The sequence below is a fragment of the Grus americana genome, chromosome 3 (assembly GCF_028858705.1).
Source record: "Grus americana isolate bGruAme1 chromosome 3, bGruAme1.mat, whole genome shotgun sequence".
NCBI lineage: Eukaryota > Metazoa > Chordata > Aves > Gruiformes > Gruidae > Grus > Grus americana.
Window position 1 is genome coordinate 83,529,314 of NC_072854.1, and position 27,021 is coordinate 83,556,334.

Genomic DNA, 27,021 nt, shown 5'->3' on the forward strand with positions numbered 1-27,021 from the left:
CTGGGAAAAAAAAACCAAAACAGGTCTGTAAACTCCTTGGAATATATCATCATAGAGGAAATGCTTCTTACCTTTTTAGGTGTAAGAAAACTATTATGCTAGCAAGTACTGTCCATGCTCTTTTTCTGAACATAGGCAGATTATAATCCTATCAGCAGTCTTGTCAATGGTTTGTTACTTTAGTAATATTTGCAATATCTAATTTCAGAACACTGAGTTTTAAGCAGCATATGGAAAAGAGAGAGATGAAATATTGTAAAGGATTTGTTACTTCCTAATGTAAAAGGTAATGTTGAAGTCACAGCTGACAGATCGGGCATTAAAAGGTTATCTGCTGGTTACAAGAATGAAAAAAAAAAAAAGGAGGGCAGAGAGAGAGAGAGAGAAACGGCACTCTAGACAATAAGGTTGAATATGCTTTTTGCTATAGGTGAGCACACTTCAAGAACTTAAGTAGAAGTTGCCAACTTATATCTGGCCCACAGTTACTGTCACAGATTCTATAAAAGCTATACTATAAAAGTATAGCTATAAAAGTAAGAACTGTTAGAATTGTTGGGGCCAATGGGTTTGCTTTTCCATTAAAATTGGTAAAGCAAGTATTTTTCTCTTAGTTTTTACTTGTAGCCTTCCTCCTTCTGTGACATTTAGCTGGTTTTATTAATTCTCCTATATTCACACCTGTTTGGATCCTGCTGTATGAGTAAAGTGGGAGAAGTTCTGGGCTAGGTTGAAGTTCACTTTTCTTGATCTACCAGCTGCTGCAACTCCTAACCAATTATTAAGCTGTACTCATCAACACTGACATTTGTTTTAATTTGACACTCTTTAGATGGTGAACTATTCTTTTATGTTTTGTAATGAGAATGTAAATTATCTTAGTGTTTAAGTGCTTTAGTGGTTTGAAACTGCTCAGCCATAGCAGGCTGTGGTTCCATTTGATTAGGATTCAATTGTCTGGCATTTCAGAGAATGCTGTGTTCAAAATAAAGAAATAATGGACAGGTTACTAGTTAGTCAGCACTCTAATGCAGTTTTCCTACAATGCAGATAAATGATAAAAAATAAAGAGAATTTGGATTCTGTAGGCATTCTTATGTTTGCATTAAATCTGTTGACCTTTACAGAAGAGCAGGGAATAGTTAGTGTAAGACCCAATAGAAATGTTTTTGTTTCTGTTCCTCCAAACAGACAGCGTTTCAGCAGAAAGTCAGGTTTTCACATTGATAAATTAAAGCAGACTATGCCTTGCTTCCATAGAGTAGAAAGATTGTGGCTTTGCTACTTTATGTTGCCAGTTTCCAGGGCTTATTTTTAATATTAGTGATACTACATTTAAATAAAATTTAGGAGAGGCGTCCTCATTCTTTGTCTTGGAAGGGAATCTGAATTTATTATTCATGTCATTTATTATGAAAAATAAGTACTGTCATGATAATGGGCCTGATAAACTTCATAAAATTTCAAAGCTTCTATCTTTTTCTAATTGGTGCTAAGTCAGTTGCAGAAAGTGCTTTCTTTATGTCTGTATTTATTAGGAGAAGATTGCAGATACTTGGGTGCAGATCTTTGTTCAAACTGGTAATATAATATTGAAAAGTGATCTCAGTGGAGCCCTGGCAGTTGGCAGCATATATTTTCTATTAGACAGTCTTGGAACAAACCAAAAATAAATGCCATTGTTTCTATTGTGGGCTGCCCTCTCCAGACTTGCCATTTCAGTGATATGCCTGGTATGAGATCTGTCAACAGATGCTGGTAACACATGATGACGTCCATAGGATTACAATGGATGTGACGCCTAATTATAACCATGGTTCATAGAGTATTATGGTCTGCTGTAATCAAGGTTCCTTGGTGGCTGCAGATGTCAGAATAAATATGAGGTACACTATAGGAAAAGAGGCTCAGTTGTAACTTACCTCTTTCTCTCTGAACGTGAACACCAATTTAAATGCTTTGGTTAGGGTAACATTTAGCCTGTGTCACATCAAGAAAATACAGCAATTTGACCATTTGCTGTATTAGACACTATTGGTAAAAACTTAAAACAGGATCATATGACTAGAAATTTAAGGCAGCAACTTAAAGAAAGACTAAATAACAGAAAAAATTGTATTTTGGATGGACATTCTGTCTTCAGTAGGAACTAATTATAGAGCTACTGCCCTGGTGTCTTTTGAACATGTAGATGGGAACCATGAGATTGGAATCTTCAGAAATCTGCTGCTTGACCCAATACGCTTCCACTGGCCACATGCATTTAAACAGTGGTTGAAAGATCTATGAAACAGGCCCCTTGTTTCTTCAGTACCACATGGAAATCAAAAACTATTGGCAATCAAAAAGTCTAGCCAGAGGGGATGGGATTCTCTTCTTCACTCTGCTTTGTAACCTTAGGCAAGGTCAGCTCACCTCAGACCTCGGTTTTCCCACTCCTGAAGAGGACAGCAGTGATATTTGTAACAACTGATAGAGGTGGTTGGTTCTATGGTATGACAGGCTAGTGATTAGCTGTTTTTCAGTCCTTACCCTGCTGGACTGGAGTGGAAGGAAAAATCACAAACAAACTCCACAAACGTTTTAGTTTTCACTAGCCTGTTTCTCAATATAACTAAAAGGAATGTAGGAAAATGTGGTGTCCCTTAGCTTAGGAAACCGAGCTCAACAATGCTACTCAAAATGCAAACATACTGTTTGCACCATGTTTGAACTGCCAACACTACTTACTAAGTTGTGTGTTAAACAGTGCTCTTCCTTATTTGTAACTTTTGCTATAAATACTTTATTATAGGAGGGTGCTTTTTTAAACTTTGACATGAAATGTGGTTTGTTAGTTTTTCAAGGAAGTCTTAAGCCCTCAAGATAAAGATCTGAAGGTTGTGAAACAGTTGTGATCCCTTCTTCATGACAGTTGTATTGTAAAGCATTAAACTGGCTCCACATGTTTCATATGTGTCTTCTCCAGTCATTCAGACATGTCTCTGACACGGTTGCACTAACACGTGTAAGGAAAGAACTGGAAACATACTCCTTGCCTTACTGATATTATTATAGATGAATGATCTTATTCTAGCTTGCTCTATGGCCCTGATGCCACTGCTTTGGTAATGCAGAAGGGGTTTAATGTAGGTGTCAATGCAATTTCTGACCATTTTGATGTTTTTTTACACTGGTATAGAATAAAGAAGAAGACTTGGAATACTTATTTACCTTGATATTGCGCTCTTTGTGAATGCAAATCTTCTTGACACTGAATGCTGTGCATGAGTGAGGAGTTTGGAAAAGGTTCTTTAGGAAAGAAGCTGTGTCCTTCCAGTCTTCAGCAGAACATATCTGGTTACATTTTCAGTGTGACCTATAAGGCTTTGTCTGCATTACCTCCTTTGGTTGGTAATACAACTCCTGTTGTCCTTGCAAACAAACAAAAAAATGCATTTGGAAGCCACATGTATGGCAAATTATTTGGGAGAAACTACCAGGACTATGAATTATGGACAACATCCCTCTTTTTCTAGTGTTGCTGCAACTTCAGTAAGTTCAGCAGATTTGAGAGGTTCATTGCAGCCTGAAAGAGAAATTGACCTTGGGTTCAGTCTGACTTCAGTGTCTATAAATAGAGTTACAGTCAGTGTCCTGAATTCACTCTGAAGTTTGTGTGGTCTTCTATGGATGGAATCTAAACCGATTTCTTATCAGAAACCTCTTCCTGGAATAAGTCTACTGGTGAGTGAGAAGACAGATGAAGTAGTGGAAGGAAACAGCTTCATTCTTCAGCCAGGAAGAGAAGGAGAGAAATAACCAAGCCTGAATGAATGAAAAAGAAAAGTAAAGCAAGGAAACGTTGTCAGGAGAGGCTGGGCACCACCAGCAAAATTCAGTACTGTAGAACCACTCCTCATGGACTTACAGGCTCCAGACTGAAAACATTGTCATGGAGAATATAGCAATACCTACAGCATGTACAGGGCATTCCAGCCTAGATCCTTCCCTTTTACTGAGATTATCTGGAGATAATCAAAGTTGAGGTTTTGGGTGCGGTGCGTTTCTTTTTGGAGGGGGGAAGGTTGGTTGATTTTTTTTTTTTTAAGACCGTGCAAAATTCTTTCCTTGAATAATCAACCTTGGGGTTAAGCTCCCACAGAGCACAGAGAAACCACCCGTCTCTTGAGAGTTTTCAATGAGATGACACTTTTTTACCCATGTGGAATACCAGTGGGATTGTTGAGAAGGCACAGAGATTCCCCTCTGCAAGTGAGCAACAAGAACAGGGTCTGGATGAGAACCAGCAATCAATGTAGGAGGGGTGGGGGAGGCAAAAGATACAGTCCTTTCTAAGAGAGTATCAGCCTTCTCATTACTTATTCCTGGTACTTACTTGTTAATAGTTGGATATTTCTTATAAAGATGGGAGTCCTGGGTTGTGTAGCATTAGGACTAATTTCAGGAGAGGATTTAATTTGTTAGGAGGAAAATCCTCCAGGGTTGGAAGCAGAATGATAGTGGAAAAATCATGTGCTATACTGAGTCCTACACTGCAGTTCTGTGCCTCCCTTATCTTTTATGTACAGAATTAGGATGACGTAGTTGTCTTGGGAATTCTGTAGGTTGAAATGCAGGAATTTCTCTTACCACTAGTAACTAATAGTTAGAAAAGCAAACAATTTCACCTTTTTAGACTTTTTTTTTTCTAGTATTGTGGTGGGTTGACCCTGGCTGGAGGCCAGGTACCCACCAGAGCCGCTCTCTCACTCCCCTCATTCACCAAACAGGGGAGAAAAGGCATAACGAAATGCTTGCAGGTCGAGATAAGGACAGGGAGAGATCACTCACTAATTGTTGTCACGAGCAAAACAGACCAAACTTAGAGAGGGAATTCATCTGATTTATTACTAGGCAAAACAGAGTAGAGGAATGAGAAAATAAAATCAACTCTTAAAACGCTTCCCCCCACCCCTCCCATCTTCCCGGGCTCAACTTCACTCCCTGCTTCAACCTTCCCCCCCTCAGCGGCAGAGGGGACGGGGAATGGGGGTTACTGTCAGTTCATCACACGTTGTTTCTTCATCCTCAGGGGGAGGACTCATCTCATCGTTCCCCTGCTCCAGCATGGAGTCCCTCTCACGGGGTGCAGACCTTCAGGAGCAAACTGCTCCAGTGTGGGGTCCCCCACAGGGTCACAAGTCCTGCCAGCAAACCTGCCCTGGCGTGGGCTCCCCTCTTCACGGGTCCACCGGTCTGGCCAGGAACTTGCTCCAGTGTGGGCTTCCCACGGGCCACAGCCTCCTTCAGGTGCCTCCACCTGCTCCAGTGTGGGGTCCTCCACAGGCTGCAGGTGGAATCTCTACACCCCCTCATCCTTCCTCCATGGGCTGCAGGGGGACAGCCTGCTTCACCATGGCCTTCACCACGGGCTGCAGGGGGATCTCTGCTCCGGCGCCTGGAGCTCCTCCTCCCCCTCCATCTGCACTGACCTTGGTGTCTGCAGAGTTTCTTACATCTTCTCACTCCTCTCTCCGGCTGCAAAAGCTCTCTCTCTCTCTAACTGTTTTTTCTTCTTCTTAAATATGTTATCACAGAGGCACTGATTGGCTTGGCCTTGGCCAGCAGCGGGTCCGTCTTAGAGCCGGCTGGCATTGGCTCTATCAGACACAGGGGGAGCTTCTAGCAGCTTCTCACAGAAGCCACCCCTGTAGCCCCCCCGCTACCAAAACCTTGCCCCACAAACCCAACACAAGTATTCAGCCAGTACTGTGACTGTCTTCTATAGAAGATCAATGTCTTGCCAAATGATATATGCCACTAGAGATGCAGAGTGCGCCTTATGGTAACATGAAGTTTCAGAACTCCAAAGCCAAATGCGTCTCCTCCAGGTACATCAAGAATTTTCTTTTCAAACAGTGGATGCCAAAACCTCTAGTATTAAGGACACACACACACAAAACATCTGTCGTTTCCTTTTAAATCCTGAGTGCTCTTTAAGTGACCTTCTCAGTGGTAGATGGCCCCATATAGGGTCTGACTCAGAACTTGGTTGTCAGTGGACGGACTTCTTTTTTTTTTCTGCCACAGCATGTCTTGATTTTTCAGCATATACTATAACTGTCCTAAATATTAGACACTGATGCAACAAAAGGACATGGAGTTGCTGTTTCTCTAGTCCTGTGAAGAGTTGTCATGAGAGTAGAGGGACTCTGTAGAAATATGGGATGTGTTTATGGCTTGTTCTGTACGATTGGCCTCTTAGAGATTAGTGCTTGTTAAAATAGTAACATGTTAAATTCCTCTTGCTGATGTTACTTGCATGGAATGGTGCTTGAGAGGAGCATGCTGAAAGGATAGTGGAATGATCATATTTTGTCAGTGTGCTTCATATTCTGTCTTGGAAGCTGTCAGTAAGGTGTGCAACTAAAGAGGGCCCTGAATACTGTGGTGCTGGTATATGAAGAAAAATTCAAAGAAAGCTATTATGAAATTCACTTAACTAGAAATGTTTATGCAGGTAGTTTTTTCGAATGGGAAGGTCTTATTTATCAATACTAAGTGTGAGAAATCAATATATTACTCAATATTATGTTTTCTATTTAAACTCAATGTTGACCCATTCCAGGCTCTGTATGCTTTTGTTAGTGTTGTCAAATTGATAATTCCTACACTCCCAATTCAGCTGTTAATTGCCATTCACAAACATCTGCCAGCAACAGAACTGTATGGTTATGAAAAGAAATTGTAAGAACCATTTTTTAATGGGAAGCAAAGGCTACCTCCTTCCTGCACTCACAGATACACACCACAGCCTCCCTTGAAATTTGTATAGTAAAATGTCTGCAGATACACTGATCCAATTAGTAAGACAATAAGGACTGGAAGAAAGTATGGATCTAAGTGGGTTTCCATAAGCTGCAACTAAGGTGCTTAAGAGCTAGGGGAAAGCTGTGTGTTAAGCAGTGGACTTTGCTATAATCTCTTGGGGGTGGGAGGTCTGCATCTTGCTGTGGGTCTGTGTTTGGGTCACTGGAGAGGTGAAGAGAGGCATGGGTAGTGTTTGCTTGGAAGAGCATTGAGGGTCTTCGGCCCTGAGACTGCAGTAAATAGGGAATCCATGCTCATACAATTTGTAGTCTTGTGCAAGAAAAATCAGGACTCAGGTATGTTCTATAAACTAATGAATCCCAGTATGCAAATATCATGATTGCATCACCAATTTCCAAATCAGACTAAGACAGCTCTGCAAGCTGAATTTTGACTGCTTTTTGCTAATGAGGTAACACAGTTCAAAATCTTCCACCAAAACCCTTCCATCCTCTTACAAATAAGACAAAAGGGGTTTCATAGTTATGATGGAAAAATTGGATACCAAACGCCTAACATAAGTTTAATCACAGTTGCATAAATTCTGATCCATTTAATGATGTTTAGTTTAGGTAGTAATTTCTGTATTGCACTGTACAGTTCTACTGAATTAATTTCAGTGAGACTGAGCATTAGGATTTTCTTTAGTTGTGAATGGTGATATTGGTAGTATTTTAGGCATTGTACCACAGAGCCCACTTACAGAAGAATGGATTGGATTTGTATCTGGAATGCAGGTGGACATGATGCAGGAAGAAGCATGTCAGTGAAATAGAATTACATGGGAATTTGTGCTGCTTAGCTTTGTCCCAAGTCAAAGGACATCCTTCCTGCATATTATTTTATATCCTTGCAAGCTAACAAATATAAAAGTGCTTGCACAGCTGGCAAAGTTGAGTTGCTTTGGATGACTTTACTGCCAAGCATAATTTCTTCTCAGCCCTAACTGTTGGGATAAACAATGTGTAACTGATGTGGTATTCCTCTGCTGCAAGCAGTCAGAAGTTGCTGACTCTGAGTGAATATGTCTTACATGGCTATGCATTCTTTACTGTCAGCTGATACCAGAAGGAGAATGTATTCACATCAAGCACTCCATTTCCTCCTAAATTAAATTTCATTCCTAGTAGTTTGGGGTGATTTTCAAGTCTTCAATGTTTGAAGAACATCATTTCATGAAATGCTATGATAAGGGTGTGTGACATTTGTTCTTGTAATAAAACTGGATTTGTTGGTTTTAAGTACGCCTCATGTTGAGAGACTTGATGCATGAAGCTGATCATAACTATACAGGTGCTATACAATGCTCTTTTTCTACCTGATAAAATTGGGCATGTATTTAAAGGTAGAAGTTGTCTCCTTCCACATCATTTAACCTGCAAACACAATGTTATGATCACCCTCTGTGACTGTTTCTGTACATATTCTGTAGTAGCTCTTCCTTCTGGCAGTACAAGTAACTCTTCCATACAGATCATGATAGCATGGTCCTAGTAATCCTCAAACTATGGGTGTGAAAGGATACAGGGCAGGTGTTAGTACTCTGCAGGAACAGAGTATTTGCAGAGATAGAGGTAGAAGACTTTGAAATGCAATGTTCTTTTAGGAACGTGTCCCATTTGAAATGGCAGCTTGTAGAAGTACATTTGCCTGTCCAGAGGGAAGCAGAAGCTGACAGTTGTCCAAGTAATGTTTAGTTAGTTTCTATATTTGGACCTTAAATTTGCACGTGTGCACACAGGTGAGAAAATTAGTCCTGAATTTATGTTTGAAGCGCAAGAATAGACACTGCTGCTCCTATGTCTGGTACCAGTTTTCCCTGCTTTTGCATTATAAGGACACATCATTTTGTCCACATCTTCATCTCCAAAATAGTGGTTGTAGCACCTATGTGGTGGCTTTACAGATGAAAGTGCTAAGTGTTTACTGTACTTGGTATGAGTAAGGTTTCTCCATTTACTTCAGATGCTTCCTCCGAACTGCTCTTAACTGTCAGAATCTCGTCAACTTAAAATCTGATGCTTGTTCTTATTTTTCTTCAAAAACCTGTAAGCAAAATCAGTCCAGCCTTCCATTACTTTGATAACTAGCAGAACCTAATTTAGAGCACACAGCTTCTATTCTGAACTGCCCCCTAGGAAAGCTTTGCTCACCCCCACTACCATAGCAGGAGTCTGAAGAAAGTGACTACCCTAGACTAAAATTAGCATCTGTGATTATTCCTTAAGCGTCCAAGGAAACACTCATATTTTTTATAGGTGTTGAACACCCAGGCATTTCCACTGACGTCAGCAGGAACTTCTGTCTATTTTGCACCTCTGAAAACCAGCATGCTATTTTGGCACTCACAGAAAGGCTTGACCATCTAGCATTAAGTGATTTTTTTTTTTTTAAACTTGGTTTTATGTTTAATCTTGGCACCAGTGTAGCTTTTCACTGCTGCAAGACTTAAGACATTGCGCACTCTAATATAAAGAAAATTGGTACCCAGACACACTAAATACAAATTAAAAAAAAATACATAAATGATTGTGTAGCTCTGGGGTATTATTTCACCTAGAGGAGTTTCTTTATCATCTATCTGGAATTAATATTAAAAGACAAACAAAACACCATACATGAGGCTGAAGTTTGCTTGCTTTACTTTTGCTGTGGCCTTCATTTCCATGACCGAGCACAGGTCCCAACATGGCTCCTGTTAAGAATAGATATGCCATAAACAAAGAACTGTGTGTTTAATTGACAAAGAAGTGTGCTTATCATAAACACTGTACTGTCCAAAACACAAATATTTATGCTTTCAGCAGTTACAGCCATGACTGTTTGTTATTTACCCGTCTATTCTTAGCTAAGTGCTTGAGAACTGATTACTTAGTTAAATTTGATATTCATAGATAATCAAGCCATCCAAAGATCCTGCATAATGTTTTGCTTTTTATTCTGTTTTTTAAGAAAAGCTCAATAATTTAGGAAATTGAGTCTCACTAAAAATTCTTTAGGAATTCTGAAATTTTTCTGAAAGTCTGCTGGCTTACAGGATATTTTAAATGTTTTAGAAAATGTTACTTTATAGCAAATGCCTTCTAAAAAACATTAGAGCTTAAAAAAAATCAGCCAAATATGTTTAACTTGTATATTTAACAGCAGAAGTTACCAAATTCTTTTAAAAACAGATTCTTAAAATAAGTCTGAAAAAACAATTGACATTTTTTATTTAATCATCTGTTAGAATAGTAAAGAAATTAACATGAACAGATTATATGCTTTGTGTACTGAGAAGTACTGGATTGAGTAACTTGGCATATGTCACAGAGGAGCTTTTTGTTGCATAATTGGGAATTAATGCATGAAGTTTTCCTTTCTCTATAAGAACCTCAACTGAAACCTTATTTTAGATTACAAGTAGATTTGGTAATCTTCAAACATACTACATAACAGAGGGCAAAGATGACATTTACTGTGTAAATATCTTGGGGTCTGACCATTGACATACTTTTGCCATCATTTATTAGTGTCAGGAGCTTAAAAATGTGTGTGTTGTGGAATTGAAAAAGCTTTCAAAATCTGTTTTAGCTTTGTCAGTCGGAAAACATGCTTTTCTAATTATGGAAGTCTTTTAAAGAATGGTGATAAATTGGATGGGAATATACTTTTATTCCACTCTGACTGTATTGACCAATTTACAATGGATTTCCTTACTCACCTGGCAATGTAGTATATAATTAGTGGATAAAGATAGCATGGTGAAGAAAATCAACAGAGAAAGCAAGGGAAAGACATTTGGAAATCCAGTCAACTAAATCCTGGATTAGCCTACTTTAATTAATCCTTCTATTTCCAGAGGGCATACCTTTAGTTCCTTCCATACTATAACGTGCGAATGTTACTTTCATCTCATCCTAAATACTATTTGGTCATTTAAATATGTATCCGCTGAAACAAAAATGTTAGCTAGTGCTATCTGTGATAGTTCAGGAGCTCTTGGGAAACCAGGAGGAGCACTGTAGGGCACAGCTGGTGGAAGAAGGACCTGAGACTGGAAAGGAGAAGAGGAGATATGATCTCATTATAAGAAGGTTCATTTGGCGTTGATAGGGTAGTGGTAATGCATGTTTGTTGCTTAATATACTTGAGAGAAAACTTCAGGCAGTATAAAGGGCACAGACTTCACCTTTAAAACACACCTGTAGATTTGTCCTTTGCAGATCCACCACAGTATTCGAGACCCTTTTTGGATTTCCTGTAGTTTGTTTTTAAGTCTCCACAGGGAGAGGCAAATACAGCAGAGATTATGCTTTTGTTCTGTAGTAGCAAAGAAGTTGTCAGTTGGAAAAGAATATACAGGGAGAGAAAAAACAGAAAAATGGCTAATCTCAAACCTTTTATCATTGCTGTAACAGTTCCTCCCAAACCTGTTGGCATTTTTACTGTGCATCCTTTTCTGAAGATGCCTTCTAGTTTGTTGATACTCTTGTGAAGTAGAAATGCCTAGCATGGAAGGTGGTGCTCCAGAATTAACTCCTCCTGAGCCATGTAGAAATGAGTGAATTTCTTTTGACCCTATAACAGTTCAACTTTTCATTGGATATTTTGGTCCCTTGGCATACTAAATACCTTTTTCTATCCTTGTGTTTCTTAGTTTTTCAATAGTTAGATCCAAAAAGTGCACCTTACATATAGCTCTTTGTCTAACTAGTGCTTACAGTGAGACGTCCCAAATATCACTTTGCTCAAAAGTGATCCAGAAAGCACCAGAATGCAAATATCTCACTGTTTTGTTAATTGAGTATGCCTTCAAAAGTATCAGTTGTCTTGATTTTGGTCACCCAAGATCTGTAGCTAAAAACTTGTAGAGAGCAAGAGAGAGAAGGTGCATGATAGACATTTGGAAGCATGCATCAGTACATTGGAGTTTCTAACAGAACCTACACACTTCATTATGCTCTGCAAGCTCTCCGCTTAGGTCCCTAGTGTCCTACCTGATTGATTGGGGAGAGGAATCACTTTATGAGATATGAGTATGTATTTCTACATAAAGGCAAAGATGCAGTGCATCTTATTGCATGGGTGATAGAGTCCATTAAAGCTTTTATAAAAATGTGTACAGCATTTCTTTGCTGCACTCAACTTTGCCCAGCGTAGTGGCAAATCTATTTTAATGCTTTGACAACTGGGCGTGAGCTGATTTATTTGTAGTATGGGCTGTAAAGTTTTGTGGTGTAAAGTGGCGAGGAATGCTGTGTAAGATATTAGTTGCTATAGCCATACTACTTCAGGTTGCAATGTCAGAATTACTTGTTTTTGTAGTGTAAATTCAAGCTCTGCAAAGTGCGGTGTATTGGAACAGAGAATATTTGGTTAGCATGCTCTAAAGTTAAGTTACCCTATCAGAGGAAAATACTGTTGTGCCATGCATATCGTTGGCAGTCCTCAGGGGTTCAGTCTGGATGCTGTACGCTCCCAGTCATGCTGTGTGGGAGTACTGTGTCTCTATCAAAAAGGCACAGGTCCCTGTGGGCGACACTTGTCTATTTCTGCAGATTTCAAAAGGAGACATTTTCAATGGCAAAATTTAGCAGTGTTACATGTAAAAAAAAAAAAATCTCCTATGATCTGTTAATTGTTAAATTATTAAATGCTAGAAACAATATAGCCTATTGAAAGAGATCATCATGTTCATAAACTTTTCCTTCAAGGGAAATACAAAATCAACATCTGAAAATAAAAGAAAACAAAAGCCATTGACCAAAAATAGATTATTCAGAACTTTGCATTTGTTTTGTTCTATTAGTCCCTTTTTTGTTTTTGTTTTGTTTTTAAAGCTTTACTCCCATTTAACAACTGTGTTCTAAATATGCTTGATTCACAGATACTTTTTTCACCAATGTTTGTTTTCTGAGGCTTGTGAAGTAAAAGTTCTCTCACTTGCTACAGCATTTTAAATTTCCAAAATGTATATGAGACTGTAAAATACTGCACAATCACTCAATTTTAGAGATGAATGGATCCCTCCTCATTCTGCATTTAGAACTCTTAGTCTGTAGGGCATATTTACATTTCACCTCTACTGTGGGTTAAAGATTTTGGGAAGATTGTAAAAAGATTTGACTACTGGAAAAAAGTACAAAAAGCTGTGGAAGAGTAAGGACTCAAATGTTGGGTCTTTACTCATTGTCTTTTCACTCTCATTAGAGAAAGCAATTTAATATGGGGGCTATTATAATTCAGAAATTTGTTAGTAATTTGAGAACTTCATGTTTACTTCACAGATTATACCGCTTACCATTCTGTAGTATAATACAGTGCTAATCTTGCATCTTGAGCATTTTAATGGATCGAAAAATGGTATGTAATCCAAAGAATTCAGAGGTATTCATTCTGTTATGACAAGGTTTTAACATACATGTTGCTTTACATAAAAGGCAAAGAGAGTAGAGTCATCAGAAAGGTAGTGTATAACTGTAAATGATGTCATGCATATTGTTGTTGAAGTGGGAGAGAAGATGGCGAGGTAAGATCATTGCAGTCAGCAAGGGATTGCTCCCCATTACTCCATCTAGCTAGAATGAATTATACAGGACTGCTGTAAGACAACCAGACGTTGCCATTTGGACAAGGAGTTCTGAAAGAGTATTGCCTGGATGCTGTTTGTGACCGTCTTTTTTCAAGAATTTGTGAATATAATGTGAATGAACAAACTATACTGCAAAAAGTCATTCACATCCAAGAGCAAGCTGACTTGCAAAATCCTGACCTTTGTCACCACTTAGCAAGGTGGTGACAATATTAATTAAAAGTCTCAGTATTGCAAAGTCTTCTGAGTGGAATACTGTAATGGCTTCTCCACCCCAACTCATGATGAAAGATAACCTTGTGCTGAAGATGGATTTTTAATTTATTGGTTGGGAATACGTGGCTGGGGGGAAGCTTTCACTTTTAGGTCAGTGTTTTGAACCCAGGCCAGGTGAATAAGTGACAAGGTTGCTAACACATGCAGGCTGTTTGGTAATGTCTATGAGGTGAGTTGTACTCCCAGTTTAGCTCTTGGGGGGGACAGGTGTCCCCATCATTTAAACCACCAGAAATGGCAGCTTCATTGGAGGTGCCCAAAACTGACCTTATTGGTGAGAGGCTGGGACAGTGACTTTTCATCCTAGAGGTGAAAGCTAAAACAATTTCTGTATGTGAAAGTGTTTTCTCGGATTGCATCTGTGGGGTTATTCGCAGTCATTGCTATTCTCAACAGCTCCCTGAGTGACTTCTTTCTCCATACCTAAGTGGCTGGCACATTTTGTAATTCACTGAGAGTTTAAGGAGGGAAGGATAACTAGCATGCAACTAGGTTTACAGTAGTAGCTAACTGGTTTATGCTAAACAGCTAGCTTAGATTTTTTAAAATGTAGAATTAACTTTGGATGACTGAGAGCAGATGCTGAAGATGTTGTTAATTGTTATGTGTTGCTTTCCATCTGTTCACAGTAGGTTCTGTTTTTGATTAATTTTACAGTTCTTTATTTACAAGATATTTATAATTTTGTTAGCTTGCTAATCTTTCTTGCTACTATTTCTTTATTGGGCTTTTTTTTCAGGGTAGTGTTTGAGGACCTCAAAAGCAACAATGGATTTCCCCCCATGATAGTGCTGTGGGACATGGAGGGTTTATTTTTCTCATTATCTTTGAATGCAGAAGTGGGACACTTAAAAGTAGTCAGCTATGGCTAACATCTGCTGCCATTGTTGTTAAAGTGCTTATAGTCCCATATGAGGAATCGTGGATCATAAAATAATCAGCATTTAGGACAATAAAAACCTTTTTAAAATTCCTATCTTAAATGACTTAAAGACTGTTGCAAAGTTAGGAAGAAAACACAAGTGTCAGGATTTCTTCTCTAGGATTATAATATAGACCTTGGGAAACGTATGTACCCATAGAACAGATCATTGAATCCACTTTCATTTTCATTTGGTTTATGTTTAACTTTCTGGGAATGCTGTTCTGCCTATTGACTTTGAATCTTCTTTCCCTCTATCCTGTGACATTTCTTAAGCTTTGTTTCTTTGTTATTCTCTGTCTTCCCCTTCTGCTTTCTTTTTCTCCAATATACCTGACAAATCTCCTCCAATACTGTAGTTATTTTTGCTAAGGGAAATTAGGGGCTCATATGAAAGTAGGAGAGGGAAATGTTATTCCCAGATCCCCTTCAGTGCTACAGCCCTGCCAGTAGTTCTCCATCCTGCGTTTTTGCAGTTGTTATTACTGGAGGAGGGCAGTACTTCAGACTTCTTGCTAATCTGCATCCAGCTTTCTTCAAGTCCTTCCACTGATTTGTCAAGATTAGTTTGAATTGTAGCTGTCATGAAACGTGCTCACAGATGCATCATTTTGCTGTCATTTTCAAATGTTATAAGCATATACTCTTCTGTCATCTAAATAAGTAAAGTGTAGCGTAGGAAATGGTTCAGGGCAGATTCCTACAGAAGTATACTTAATAAGGCCTTCTACTTCGTAGTGAGCCATTACTCACCATTAGTAGGAATAAACTCTCTGACTTGCTAACCACTCTTTTTTTCTCATGTTTTTGTGTTTAGTTTTCCTCTTAGATGAATAGCACTCTGATGTTGCAACCAGCTTAGGTACATGACATAAAGAAATCTGCTTCTGTAGAGTCCTGGTAGGGGAACCTTTAAAATACTCTAACTTAACTAGAGGAACTAGAATGAATGTCTAGAGTTTAGATAGGCAAAATCATGAAGGGAGGACATGCATGTACCTAAATGCAGGGTTAGAAACATAAGTTTTTACTTGCTTGTCCTTAGAAATTTAATTTTTTAAATATAAGATTGGATTCTGCAGAAGTTGATGCTAATTGTCTAGAGAAGTTTCCCACTTCTGTGTAACTAAAATATGCCAAACCTTTTATCACCTATAAGACTGTGTTTCTCCCTTTATTATTAAATTTACCACATGTGGTTGCTCTGGTCTGCTTAGTGATAGGAATGTGTTAAAAGAAATTCAGAATTAAAAGAACACACCAGAAGTAGATAGCAGGTATTTTTTTTTTCCTGACAGTTCCTTTGTCTAATTCCTTCACTTTAATAAATTGAGTAGGTTGCAGTTATATTGTAAAGATAAGAATAGGTAAAGATTTCTTGCAGTTTTTATAATACAAGGTAAAACCATACGCATGCTTTCAGTAAGTATTTTCATTGGATTCTTGCCTCTTTTATTTCTGCATTTGTTTTCTGAGCAGGGTTCTCTTATGTGAGTGATTCTCGAAATTCGAAAAATGAAACGTAGATTTAGACAAGAATTGTCCTACAGATCCTGAACACTTTTCTAGTTTCAAATGGGATTTTAAACATTGCATGTGCTCCTACTTCTAAAATATCAATATTGCTGATTGGCAATACATTCAAAATAGGCAGAATTATTTTAAACTGATAAAAATACGCAAGCGGACAACCTGATGGCACTGCATGTATTTTGAGAAGTCACACATTTGGATCATACAGATGCCTGCTGCTGTAAAACTTTCATACATGGGTAAGTGTCATCAACAGTAATGAAAAAGGAAGGAGCTTCTGTCAGGGAATAGAGCTGTTGTAGCATTTAGATGTTAGAAAGAAATTCTTTACTGTGAGGGTGGTGAGGCACTGGAACAGGTTGCCCAGAGAGGTTGTGGATGCTCCATCCCTGGAAGTGTTCAAGGCCAGGTTGGATGGGGCTTTGGGCAACGTGGTCTAGTGGAGGGTGTCCCTGCCCACAGCAGGGGGGTTGGAACTAGAGGATCTTTAAGGTCCCTTCCAACCCAAACCATTCTGTGATTATACAGATGGTCCATCAAAGTCCTGAGTTGTCTGAAGACTTACCTAAATTTTCATGCTTGAGACTGATGCTTCTCTCTCACATGTGAAGTTGGGCTCATGTGCCTGAAAAACTTCTCTGTCTTTTCCAGCTGTCTCAGACAATCCAATAAAGCTATTATCTGCCTGTTCCTAATAAAGTTTGCAATATTTTAACTGTTTTAGCTGTTCCAAAGAACTTGTGAAACCTCTTACCTTCCTTCCTTTCCTTCTTGTTCTTCCCTTAAGAAAAAAAGGCTGATGTGAGGACAGCACATGCAGTGATCCATACTGAATTTCCCATATATCTTTGCTGCCTCCTGAGTTTTCTTCCATTTTTAGACCAGTGGGACAACATAACCTTTCTTTGTTGTCTCCTCTGAAAGAAAGAACTAATGTCACTCGCTTTGTAAAGAGTTTCACTAATCTTCTTGACATTTCTCAGGGTTCGGCCTTGCCAAATTATTCTTGAAGGGATATTTACATGCTCCATTTTTTTTTTTTTTTTTTTGTTAATAGTGAGCACTGTAAAACAGACGTGCAATCATTCAGTGCTGGGAAGGGGCTGCATGTGTTACAGGAAACTCTAGACTCACATAGGATTAGGCCACCTGCTTTGTAAGGACTGAGGTCTCCCCAGGCTTCTCCATGCAAGCAAAATGCAGAATGCTAGTGAGACATGTGCAATGTCCTGTGTGATGAATGCATCCCTTTGATGTCTGCTGTGAATGATAAAATTAACGAACTGGGGTGAAGTTCCCTCAGTTACTACAGTGGGTCTGCTGACAGTGCAGAGTATGCTAGCATATCATCTCTGACACCATCTGTTCAGCCGTATGGATGGAGGTGCTGGAGCAGGGAGGGCTTTCCCCAACTTTGGATTTGGGGACATTGTAATGGAGCTTCTGCTAACCTCCTCAGTGAGACAGTTCTATGCTATCCTTTCTGTTGTTCCCAGGAATTTGGCTTTGACGTACTGCCTATGATTTGATGCTTTCCCTTTAATGGCCTTTTGGAACACACTAAACGTTTCCCCTACCTTAGCCTTCATGGCATCCTTCACTATGCTTTCACTGTGCTTCGAGTCGTTGCTGTGCTCTGGTGTGTTTAGTGTTAAAATCCCACTTTGCCTACCAAGTGTTATAGCGTGATCGAGTTGTAGTGGTGAACCACCTCTCCTGTTATAGTTACTCTAGTTATTTTACTAACAGGTACCAATGCATTTAGGCTTCCAATGCAAGCAGAAATAAGAGCAAGGGGGCAGTTAATTCAAACCAACAAGTAAGATGTAAGATTTTATTTATTTGCAGTTCATGAGAATATACTCATACACCTAATATACTAAAAGTACAACTGATCTAGATGTTCTAGGAACATCTAAAAGATCCCATGTGTAGTCATTGGTTCACATCAAGATAGTTTATAATGGCTGTGCAATTTTCTGCTGTTTTGCACCTTCATGCCCCTTCTTTTGGGAGCAGAATTAAACAGTTGAGAGAACAAGGGCCAACACAGACTGTATCCCAACCCCAGAGAAAAGCCCTGATCCTGCAGTCAGTCCGCAGTCTGTGGACACAGGAGCTAGGAGATCATGTTGCAGGTTCACAACTTATATTTTAAAACATGGATAACAGACAGATGGGAAATTCTTTAAGGGGAAACCTCAGTCTGGCCTACTGGGAATGTTCTGGCAGAGCTCCTTCTGTAACACCCTTGCCATGCGCTCAGAGCCCAGTAATGTTCCATATAACTACAGAGTGAATCACTGCATCCCATTTAGCCTACAAGTAATGAAGACCCTCAGCTAGCACAAGCAGAGAGGAAAAATACTTTAGAAGAAGGGCTATAAAGCAGAGTTTTAAAAACAACCCTATCGGACTGAGATAATTAAGGATAACATGTATATAAACAAATATGTTGAATGTTTATATTTGAAGTTAATTTTCTTCAGGTGTGTTCTGCTCTGGGTATTAGAATTTAAGATCCACTTAAATTGATTTGTACTTCTGCTTTACTTAACAGACACAGAAAGTATTAAGTTTCCTATTAATGCAATATTTTTCATAATTTTCATAGGTTAAAATTGGATTTTGTCTATATTTTCTTCTGTAAATGTTATAGAAAGAAGGCTAGAAACACAGAAACCAAATGACTCGTGGGCCAGTAGCCTTTCTGGTGGGGGGATAGATAAGGAGACACATGCCTTTTAAAATCAATATTAGTTTTTAAGCTTGTAAATATTATAGCAGACAGAAATTGATGTGAGTTGGAGAGAGTGAAATGCAGCATTAACTAAATAGAACATGGATCTCCAATTCTTTATTGGGCTGGATACACTTCTCAATTTCAGTTCTGAGTGCAAGTGAATAAATCTTCCTGAATTTGTGGAGTGTATCATAGAATCATAGAATGGTTTGGGTTGGAAGGGACCTTAAAGATCCTCTAGTTCCAACCCCCCTGCTGTGGGCAGGGACACCCTCCACTAGACCACATCACCCAAAGCCCCATCCAACCTGGCCTTGAACACTGCCAGGGAGGGGGCATCCACAACCTCTCTGGGCAACCTGTTCCAGTGCCTCACCACTCTAACAGTAAAGAATTTCTTTCTAACATCTCATCTAAATCGACCCTCCTTCAGCTTAAACCCATTACCCCTTGTCCTGTCACTACACTCCCTGATAAACAGTCCCTCACCATCTTTCCTCTAGGCCCCTTCAGGTACTGGTAAGCTGCTATAAGGTCTCCCCGGAGCTGCCTTTTCTCCAGGCTGAACAATCCCAACTCTCTCAGCCTGTCCTCACAGGAGAGGTGCTCCAGCCCTCCGATCATCTTCGTGGCCCTCCTCTGGACTTGCTCCAACAGCTCCATGTCTCTCCTGTACTGGGGCCCCCAGAGCTGGACGCAGGACTCCAGGTGGGGTCTCACAAGAGCGGAGTAGAGGGGCAGGATCACCTCCCTCGACCTGCTGGTCACACCTCTTTTGATGCAGCCCAGGACACAGTTGGCTTTCAGGGCTGCAAGCGCACACTGCCAGCTCATGTTGAGCTTCTCATCAACCAATACCCCCAAGTCCTTCTCCTTGGGGCTGCTTTCAATCCATTCCTCACCCAGCCTGTAGTTGTGCTTGGGATTGCCCTGATCCACATGCAGGACCTTGCACTTGGCCTTGTTGAACTTCGTGCAGTTCGCACGGGCACATCTCTCCGGCCTGTCAACCTCTCCCCTGTACATGTCCCCATGCAAGTTATGCTGCCGTTTTGGCAATGTACATTTTGCACTCACTGTCAGTGCCAAACTAGAAATTTACCCTGTATCTTCAGCAGGTGCAAGAAGTTGTCTTGTGACCCGTGGAGAGTAACAGTATTGGAGAGGGTGGTAACTGGTGCTTTCTAAATTCTCTTTATCCCTATTATCACACTTACATATAAAACTTGTTATTATGGCATCTTTCCTGTTTTCTGGCTTTGAAGCACTATCAAAAGTAAGTTATCATTTCACCCACATAAAAAGCACGTGTGGACTTTCTCAGGAATATAGGACAATTCAGCTCTCAGAGATATCACTTTTTCCATTCATTGTGCATGTGTAAAAATATTTGCACTACAGAGCCGGCATACCCTATTATTTTTTGGCATTAGCTGCAGTTGATCAATAGTTAATTAGGGATATCTTCTTTTTCTGCCCCTTTATTGCAATTCTACTTTTCAAGGGCTTGTAAAATTAAGTGGCCTGTGTAAATTACCAGGTAAGGTGTTTGTTTTTTTTTCTCAGGTACAGACTTTGCTATCACAGATCTATGAATCCAAATTATGGAGAATATGCTATTGGCAGTCTTTACAGTGATGCTAAGTGGGCATAGAACATAAACTGCACTCCCTTTTCTAGAGTTAGCTTTTCCAAAATAGACCTATGACAGCAGTCGACAATTAATAGTGCATTAAGAGACCATTTACCTGTGGGACTGCAAATTGTTTGACTTCTTGCCCTGCATCCGCTCTTCTGTGGTCTCTCATCTAAGAATGTCAGCAAAGTTTGTTTTGTACTAATAACTTTGGAAAGCAGATTTTTTTTTTTTTTAAATTTGTAGAGCCACCTATGGTAAATAAATTCTAAAAAGAAATGTCTAGCTTTCTAGGCACTTATTTGTATCCCTCCTGGTATTCAGCTTGGTGCCTTCAGTCCTGCCTTGTTTCTCTGGGCAATCTGATACTCTGAAATGTGCTGTACAGCTCAGCAGAAAAAGGAATTAGCTTTGTCTAAGTCATTTAATAGCTTTTAAATCCCAGTGGATTACAAATTTGCAGGGTACTATATGCTGGCTGTATCTTGATCTCCAGGACTTAAACGTGCTTTGAATTGTTTCTTAATAACTATGAATAGAACTGTTAAAGTCAAAGCAGTGAGAACAAGTGGTATCAAAATAAGAATAGAAGGACGGGGGTTAAATAAAATGTGGATTGTGGAAACTTAAAATTTGCAAGTGAAGTTTTGCAGTAGCTTTAATGCAGTCACTTATGAATTGCATCACTGAAACATAGTAAATACTTCCTTAAGTAGCATTCCTGTAACCATGTTTAGTCCTAGGAAAATAAACCAGTTTGGAAGGCACCAAGCTATGAAGTCACGTGCCGAGAGTCTGCTGTAATGTACAGCAGCGACACTTTCCATGAGGCACAAGCCAACTGTCATAAGGGGATAGCACCATTTCATGACCTGATGCACTGGTAAAACAGAAAGCTATGAGAAACTAGTTTAGATAGAAGAACTAAATCTTTTATTCTAGATGCAGAGGATAATCTAAACTATCTAGATACAGACAGTCTAAATAAACAATCCATGCACAGTAGAGTGCTTTTGCATAACTTAATTCATCTCATGAATGGAGGCTTTGTAGGTAATTGCAAGTTTATCCTTCAGAATGCTACGATGTCAATGACAAACCCTAATACTGCTGGAAACAATCTTATAACCTACAGATATAAAAAGGCAGCCCATAAAACAAGTGACTGTCATCAATTTATTTACTGAAAACAGCCTGACTGAGCAGTAGTTGCATCTTTTCCTTGTTTATATCATAGCAACATTGTCTGCTTAGTGTCTTCATAAAATGAACAAGATTGAGAGAAAACAATGTGAAGGTGTGCAGATCAGGAGGAAAGAAATGTTATATGGTGATTAGAGAACAGCGCTGAGAGTTGGAACATCCAGTATATGTTTTCAGTTTTTCTGCCAAGATTCAGTGATCTTCTGTGCCTCAGTTTGTCTCTCAGCAAATTCAGTGCCGTAAAAATGTCTATTTCCAAGAGAAACTATTTAAATTACTTGAAAACTTTGGGATCTTTGGATAAAACCTGTCTATGTTTTGTGTCTATCAGTGCGGCATCCAGCTGTTGTAGAGGTGAAGTAGAGGACCACAGTGAGATTAGAAAAGGACAAGATTCTAATTTGCTTTTTTATGTATATATATATATGCATATATGAGCTAAGAAGTGCCAGGTTCCATTTCTTCTTAAGCAACTAAGTGAGAAGTAGCTTTCTTCACAGTAGGAATCAGATTTGTGTTTTAAAACTGCTCGACTGGTGGGGTTGTTGCCATTAAACTCTTAATTAAATGAAAAATGGGAAAAACTCATTTACTTGAGTGGTACAAGGTCAGAACATTCATGATAAATGTCTAAAAGAAGAGGTGGAAATGGCTGAGGTTTTTCTCCAAATTCCTCTTTGAGTTTAGAACGGTGTGCTTGGAACAGTTCTACAAACTGCAGTTGCATCTGCAGATAAGCACATGTCCATCATTTAAGCTTAATTCCTGAAAAGCTCATTCGTTTACTGATTCAGCTTTCTAATATTTATTGCCAAATTGCCATGCAAGGTTCATGTGTGTTTACCCTTGAGTGCTTTCAGCTGTTTTTTCTATATTACCATAATTTTGTTCCTTCCAAGGATGCTTGCTATAATTTTTAGTATTTGCAAATGACTTAATGTGGTGCTAAGCCTTTTTAGATACATATCACTAGAACAAGATACTGCTTGAGGCAGACAAATTAGTCTTATAAACTAGATCCTAGCCCTATAATGATCCAAACCAAATACCATCCTAAGACTCCATCATGTTGAGCCCTGAGTGTAAAGGTGCCTAATCTCTCTGCTGTGATGCTTGACACACTCCATGTCTCCCATGAGCTCAGTAAAGCTGGTTACCTTAAAATCGGGAAAGTTGTGCCTCCTTGAATGACTGCTTTTCAAGCTAACATCCCTTTATTAAAATAGATGAATTTGCAGAGATGCTTCAGCTGCAGCCATACTTATGTCCATCTGCACACAGAACAACTTTCTTATGCCTCTACCTCCAACTCGTCCTCTGCAGGACCCCTGCCCAGAACCACTTCCAACACTGTCTTCTCTCTGCTCCTTTCTCTGGGCATCTAGAATGAGGGATTTCACTGCACAGCATCCCCATATCCATAGCTCTTCTTTTTTTTCCCCCTTTCAATTGGAAAGGAGAAGTTAGTAAAATTAGTTTTGCAAGCTGCTCCTTGTCACTGTGGGAGCTCTGAGAAAAGAGCCCAGCAAGCTGCACATAAATTTTTCGCAAAAATTGAGTCAAACCCAACAACAATCAAAACATTATTCTTTAACAGAAAGTTGCATCTTTAAGAATAGACTATTTTTGAAAATTCAATCCATAGCTTCTTAAAGTACAAAAATCTATCCAGACTTTACAAGATTCAGTTGGAGGGAAAGTTTTTGCCTTCATCTACTGGCCTTTCTCATTCTGTTTCTGAGAGATCAGAAATTAAATAATCTAAAAAAACAGGCAAGAAAAAAAAAGGCCAAAGGAAATTTCATATTGACAATGGGGAATTAGGATATATTTGATTTTTTTAAACTATTTACATTAAATGTTTTTAAAACTGTGGTAATTTGAAATAGCAAAAGAAGAGGAATTTCAAATATCTGACGATTTTAAGTAGCTGAAGTCTAACTTACCAAAATGTTTGGCCTTATTATATACCTAGAGTTAAAATACCTGGTGAAACACATAGTAAATTTTATAGTAGCTTTTGATTTCATTCATACAAAAGGTAATGTGTATATGACCTCTGTAGATCAATGGAGTTTGTTCTGCTTTTCATCTCTGCAAGTAAGAGCAGACTTGGTTATTTTCTATGGAGAGAGAAATGTGTATGGTTGCTTTTATGACTGTTTTTGCCCTGCAGACTTAAGTATCTGCATTTGTGTTTCATGAAGTTGTGGTACTTTCCTGAAAATTATATAATACAGTTTAAAAATAAAACCCTTGGCAAGGCAGACCATATATGCAGGGTCTGCATGTGAAACTTCTGCCCTTCAATTATTGTAGACTTTTAAAATCCATTCTAATTGTCCATGTTTTCAAAAGACATTCTGCTTCTTAGTGTAGTTACACGTAGAAGCAGATGCAATTTTGCTGGTATCCTTGCTTTATGAAGTCTCTGTTCAGTTACTTGATCCTGAAGAGCGTTCTCACAACTTCCTGCCTGTGAGAAATACATGTTACTTGTCCCTGGCATGGATAATCTGTATAAGTACTGTTTATCATGGCGTGAATTCAGGTAGTAGAAGTTTTTATGTCTGTGCTTGCTGTTGCCTACATTTTACACACAGCTTCCTTTATACTATAACAATCTTTTTTTTCAGGAAGAATGTGTAACGGATAAGTCCCAACATAAAATTATGTGCTCATAAAATATTAAGTGTAGTAATAACTATTAGACAAATTTTGCCTTTATGTGTAGATCTTTTTTGGGTAGCATTTACAAGCAGAATCTAGCACAATATTGCTTCTAATCAAGCAATTCTTTCCATCTTCATGAACATCTACGATAAGAATTTTGAATTCATTGATGTGTATAAAATGAATGGAGTTGGACATCCAGATTTCTAAGGCCTTAGTGAAAATCTCAGATGCAGTGTTTACTCAGATGGCTTATCAGATATTTTGGAAAATGCCTTGTTGATAAGTTGTTTGGTTTTTTTTTAATTACTATTACAGACGTTTACAGCCTGGTGCAATTCCCACCTCAGGAAAGCAGGCACACAGATTGAGAATATTGAGGAGGACTTCAGAAATGGCCTCAAACTGATGCTCCTCTTGGAAGTTATCTCAGGTTGGTCAAAATAAAGTTTGCTTTGTATTTACAGCAGGCTAACGGAAACACTCTTAAAAAAATTGTTAACAGTTCAAAACAGTGAACACAAACTCTAAGAAGGCTGAAAAGTTAGAGATGAAACACACTGTAAAACAAAAGAGGGGGGAAAAAAGCTCTGTTTTTGCCTTATTTCCAAAGTCTTCTGGTTTGTGCTTCTGTTCCAGGACATCACAGTGTATTAAGGTATCACTGACATCACAGTGTTGCTGGACAAACCACAAACACTGAGGACCTGGTCTTAGCCCCTAACAATTAAAAAGCCTTTACAATTAGGTTACAAATTCATCTTATTCCACTTTTAGAAGTTTTGCTTTGCTATTAATGAGTTAATTGGATGGACCAATGCTTTCAAAAGTGAGTTCCTACAGTAAAACTAGATCAATATTTAGTCACAAATAAAAGGTCTGATTTTTCAGAATAGTGGAACATCCAAGCACTCCTTTTGACTAAGTGATGTAAACTCACTATGTCACCTATTTTATGTATTATTCAGAGGGGCAGTCCCCAAGGTACACTCAGAATGCCCCTGAATGGGAAGGGAATAGCTCGAGTTACAGACACGTGATAAAGATGAAAAAGGGCCAGAAGTTTTTTAAGACATCTTTATGGAAAAGGCAGTTTACATTTTTGCTGGAGATTTCAGCGAGGAAAGAAGATCTTTGCATAATCACTCTTCATGAAATGGTAGAGTCATATTTTCAGAAATTCTTCTTCATGAACATTTGAAAAGATAAGTTCATTCAAACATATCAGCCTGTGCTCTGAAATTAGCTGCTCTGCTGCTGTGGATGAAGTTGTTAAAAGCCATTGTTCACAGTCAGATTTGGAAGGATGCTATGGCTGGATAGAGTCCAGCCTCTCTTTACAGTCAGGCAGGAAAGGGTGATGAGCTCTGAGAACATCCTGCCTTCTTAATATTCAGCTACTCTAATGCAGACAGTAGCAATGAACCAGAAGTCGAGTAAGCAGGAAGCAGTCACATATCTTCCAGATGTTTAGGGCAAACATAAAATTTTTACTCTCATTTTTAGATCAGAAAGGTCTAAGTCACATGTTTCAACATTTGAATTTTCGGGGGTTTGTTCAAAGCCATTTGACATTCTTTCAGAAAAATGCCTGTTAAAATAACTGCTAACTTTTAGGCAGCGTTCAGGGCACATTCACTCTTGAGTTCTAATTGCTTGGGTGTCTATAGCCAGGGGTATGTAACAATAAACACATTAAAATTTTTATTCTGCAGGGGAAAGACTACCGAAACCAGACAGAGGGAAGATGCGCTTCCATAAAATCGCTAATGTCAACAAAGCTCTGGATTATATTGCCAGCAAAGGAGTGAAACTTGTGTCAATTGGTGCAGAAGGTATGTGACAGAGGTTGACAAAGGGCTTTACTTAGATCCTAGGCATTCACATAGCAAAGTCTCATAGAAACCCTTGGCCAAATTGCGCTGGCTGTTCTCTGTATATGGGTACCTCAAAAATGCCTTAATATTGATTGCTGACCTATATCTGTGCAAGGACGAGAGGTGGAAATTTGTGGACACCTGGAGAGGGATAGGATTATAAATGGGCTCTAAGATTAGTTAATCTTCAAGGTTAAATTAAATTGCCTGTGTTTCAGTGTGTGTTCAGATAATGATTTCCTCTTTTGGAGCATTACATTTTTCCTATACATTACTACAAATAAGGAACTTCTTTAGAGATCAGGTTGGATTCTAGGGTGTCCTTTATCAATCTGGGATCCTTTTTTTATCTTTAGGAGATATTATTCAGACAAGACAAAGGCTGACATCACCACCAGGTGGCTGGGACCTAGTCCCATTTTGTTATGAGACTGACTGTACATGGCAGCTGTGTTACTAAAATTCAGATGTAGAGTTAAAGGAGTGATCAAAAGAAATTATGGTAGCTGGAGAGAGGCTGAACATAGGAAGAAAGTGGGGCAGGATGTTGTTTACTGAAGTTATGACTTTGTTATTGTTCTGTCCTTCAGGTATTTAAAAACATGCAGTTGGCTAGCTAAATGCTGGTAGATGTAAACTCTGAGCAACAGAAGGCAGGCTGTCACTGCAAGTGAACCTATGCCTCCTATGAGATTCAAATGGTTGTTTAAAAAGGACAAAGGTCTGTCTAGA

General features: G+C 39.0%; 1 protein-coding gene across 1 annotated transcript in view; it reads left to right on the forward strand.

Moving 5' to 3' along the window:
- Positions 1–27,021, forward strand: part of ACTN2 (actinin alpha 2) — a 73,053-nt gene that overhangs the window by 1,095 nt on the left and 44,937 nt on the right. The window contains exons 2-3 of the mRNA XM_054820583.1: positions 24,731–24,845; positions 26,128–26,247. Of these exons, the coding sequence (XP_054676558.1) occupies positions 24,731–24,845; positions 26,128–26,247 (235 nt within the window). The remainder of the gene's footprint in view (positions 1–24,730; positions 24,846–26,127; positions 26,248–27,021) is intronic.